This window comes from Primulina eburnea, unplaced genomic scaffold (assembly GCF_022965805.1).
Source record: "Primulina eburnea isolate SZY01 unplaced genomic scaffold, ASM2296580v1 ctg567_ERROPOS1600000+, whole genome shotgun sequence".
Lineage (NCBI taxonomy): Eukaryota > Viridiplantae > Streptophyta > Magnoliopsida > Lamiales > Gesneriaceae > Primulina > Primulina eburnea.
This window is the reverse complement of record NW_027331355.1, coordinates 286,232-289,875: the sequence shown is the minus strand read 5'-3', so window position 1 is coordinate 289,875 and position 3,644 is coordinate 286,232. Positions and strand designations below refer to the sequence as shown.

The 3,644-nt window shown below is 47.0% G+C and overlaps 1 protein-coding gene across 1 annotated transcript; it reads left to right on the top strand.

The window, feature by feature from the left end:
* Positions 1-1,482: 1,482 nt before the first annotated feature.
* LOC140821452 (uncharacterized) lies at positions 1,483-3,176 on the top strand. The gene is made up of 2 exons (XM_073181956.1): positions 1,483-2,493; positions 2,763-3,176. Exons 1-2 carry the CDS (start codon positions 1,483-1,485, stop codon positions 3,174-3,176), a joined length of 1,425 nt encoding a protein of 474 aa, XP_073038057.1.
* Positions 3,177-3,644: the final 468 nt, after the last annotated feature.

The window sequence follows — 3,644 nt, the reverse complement described above, 5'->3', positions numbered from 1 at the left end:
GCACTTTGTGGCTGAGGAAGAACAGGAAGCGGTGGAATTTGAGCCAGGAGAGAACGTCCGGGTGGCCCGAGACATCTGCACGACCACCCGGGTAAATCTCTTGCAATGTTTAAAAACTAACATCAATGTTTTTGCCTGGTCTCAGCAGGAATTGTCCGGGATCTCGCCCCAAGTGGCCAAGCATAAATTAAACGTCCTCCCGGGATCCCGGCCCGTGAAGCAAAAGAAGAGACATTTCGGCCCCGAAAAGGATAAAATAATCGAAGAGCAAGTGGGGGAGTTGCTAAGGACCGGGCATATCATGGAAGTCCAATTCCCTACCTGGCTGTCAAACGTGGTTCTCGTCCCAAAATCAGAAGGAAAATGGAGAATGTGCGTTGATTTCAGGGATTTAAACAAAGCATGCCCAAAAGATTGTTATCCACTCCCCCGGATTGACCAGCTGGTAGACTCCACTTCTGGATATGAGTTATTGAGCTTTCTGGATGCATATCAAGGGTATCATCAAATCCCTCTAGCTTTGGAGGATCAGGATAAAGCCAGCTTTATTACCACCGGGGGGACCTTTAGCTCTGTTGTTATATCTTTTGGATTAAAAAATGCGGGGGCTACGTACCAGCGCCTCATGAATGTTGTCTTCCAAAAGCAAATAGGCCGGAATGTGGAGGTGTATATGGACGACATTCTAATCAAAACTAGGGAAGGCTCTCACTTCATTGATGATTTAGCTAAAACTTTCACCACTTTGAAACAATACGGAATAAAGCCCAACCCGAGCAAGTGTGTATTCGGGGTCAAGAGTGGTAAATTTTTGGGATTTTTGGTAACAGACAGGGGAATCGAGGTTAATCCGGAGAAAATCAAAGCAGTAATGGATATTCCTTCTCCTCAATCTGCTCGAGATGTGCAAAAATTAATTGGGAGAATTGCTGCCCTGTCACGCTTCATTTCCCGGTCGGCCCATCGGATTTATCCATTCTTCCAGGTCCTAAGGAAAGCGCAGAAATTTGGCTGGGACGACAAATGTGAACAGGTTCAGGATCTAAAGAAACACCTGGCCAATTTACCTATTCTGTCCAAGCCTGAGCCCGGGGAAAAATTATGGGTCTATCTCTCCGCGACTGAATTCGCTGTTAGTTCCGTACTCATCAAAGAAGAAGGAACCGATCAGAAGCCCATATATTATGTTAGTCACGCCCTTCAGGGATCATAATTGAAGTACAGCGAGTTGGAGAAAATAGCATTAGCCCTGGTAATGACCGCCCGAAAGTTGAGGCCGTATTTTCTCTCGCACCCTATTACAGTCCTCACCAACTCTCCCCTCGGGAGAATCATGACTCATGCTGAAATCTCCGGAAGAATGGTAAAATGGACTGTGGAGCTCATGGAATACGACATTGAATACAAACCCCGAGCTGCAATAAAAGCACAGTCATTAACGGATTTCTTAACAGAGATGATTCAACCGGCTGAAGAAGAGGTATGAGGGTGTTTGTTGATGGCGCATCAAACCTGTCAGGGTGTGGAGTGGGGGTTGTCTTGATCTCCCCATTAGAAGAAAAAATCAAACTGGCTTCGAGGATTGACTCTAGGGTTACAAATAACGAAGCAGAATACGAAGCCGTTTTTGCAGGGTTACGAGCTGCTCGGGAAGTTGGGGCTTCCCGAGTCATTATCTATTCTGATTCCCAATTGGCTACCCAACAGATTAAGGGAGCGTACGAGGTCAAGAACGAAAAAATGCTCAAGTATTTAAAGCTTATCACTGCTCAAGCGTCGTCCTTGACAGACTGGAGTATCGAGCAAATTCCCCGAGAAGAAAATGCAGAGGCCGATATTTTAGCCAAACTGGCTGCTTCCATGACAGAAATAAGTACCCGGGAGGTTCTCTGTTTTACCCAACTGGTGCTCTCTATTGAAGCAGAAACACCCCCGGACCAGAAAAACTCATGGATGACTCCTATAATGGAATACATAAGACATGAGAAGCTCCCAGAAGATCGAGCCCAGGCTATAAAAATTAAAAAACAGGTGCCCAGGTTCGTCCTTTTGAACAATGTTTTGTACAGGCGATCCTTTCAGGGCCCATTACTCAAGTGCTTATCAGAAGAAGAGATAGAGTACGTTCTCCGAGAAATACACGAGGGATGCTGTGGGGAAAACCTTGGTGAAATGGCTCTGTCTCGGAAAGCTATTTTGGCTGGATTCTGGTGGCCTCGAATGAGCCAGGATGCTGCTCAATTCGTCCAAAAATGTCAGAGTTGTCAACATCATTCTAATTTTCACCATCGCCCGACCGCAAATATGCAACCAATCTCTGCATCATGCCCTTTTGAACAATGGGGTTTGGATATTGTGGGTCCCTTCCCCATAGCTCGTGCCCAGAAAAAATTCCTCCTGGTGGCTGTGGATTATTTTTCCAAGTGGGTAGAGGCCGAGCCATTAGCTAAGATCACTGAGGATGAGGTCATGAAATTCCTGTGGAAGAGCATTGTTTGCAGATATGGCATCCCGAGGAAATTAATTTCAGATAACGGGAGACAATTCCAAGGAAAGAAGATCACCTCCTGGTGTCAAAAATGAAGATTATGCAATCTTTCACCTCAGTAGTCTGCCCTCAAGCTAATGGCCAGACTGAAGTGACTAACAGGATCATTGTGCAAGCCTTAAAAGCTCGGCTCCATGGGAAAGGAAAAAATTGGATAGAAGAATTACCGAGTGTCTTATGGGCTTATTGAACTACACCTCGATCATCCACTCAGGAAACCTCGTATGGCCTTGTCTATGGTTCAGAAGCAGTCCTGCCGGTGGAGATCGGGCAATCTTCCACTCGGGTAGAATCTTACTCGAGCAACAATGACCTATCCTGGACCCTTGAACTTGATCTGGTTGAAGAGAAGAGAGATAGAGCAGCCATCCGGATGGAAGCTTATCGCAGCAGGGTAATGAAATCTTATAATAAGCATGTTCGGGCACGAGACTTTCAGATAGGAGACATGGTCATGAAAAAGGTCAAACCAGTGGGTGATGTGGGGAAGTTAGAAGCCCGATGGGATGGACCCTTCAAAATAATTCGAAGAGTCAGCTCAGGATCAGCTTACTACCTCGAAGACTCTCAGGGGCATACCCTTAAGAGGCCATGGAATCCTTTTCATTTAAAGAAATATTATGTTTAAAAGCACATGTATTTGTTGCTTCTTCCTCAAATAAAGAAATGGATTCAGGAAATTGGTTACTAAGTCCAAGGACCCGTACCTTGGCCCGGGGCTCCGCACCCTGGTTATTTACTAAGTCCAAGGACCTGTACCTTGGCCTGGGGCTCCGCACCCTGGTTATTTACTAAGTCCAAGGACCCGTACCTTGGTCCGGGGCTCCGCACCGTGGTTATTTACTAAGCCTAGGGACCCGTACCCTGGCCTAGGGACCCATACCCTGGTCCTCTACAAAGCCCAGGGACCCGTACCCTGGCTCGGTGGACCCGTCCCCAGGATATACTTTCAAGCCCAAGGACCCGTACCCTGGCCCGGTGGACCCACACCTCGGATATACTTTCAAGCCCAGGGACCCGTGCCCTGGCCCGGCGGACCTGTACTCCGGTTAACTACCAAGTCCAGAAACTCGTACTCTAGTCGTCTATCGATCTT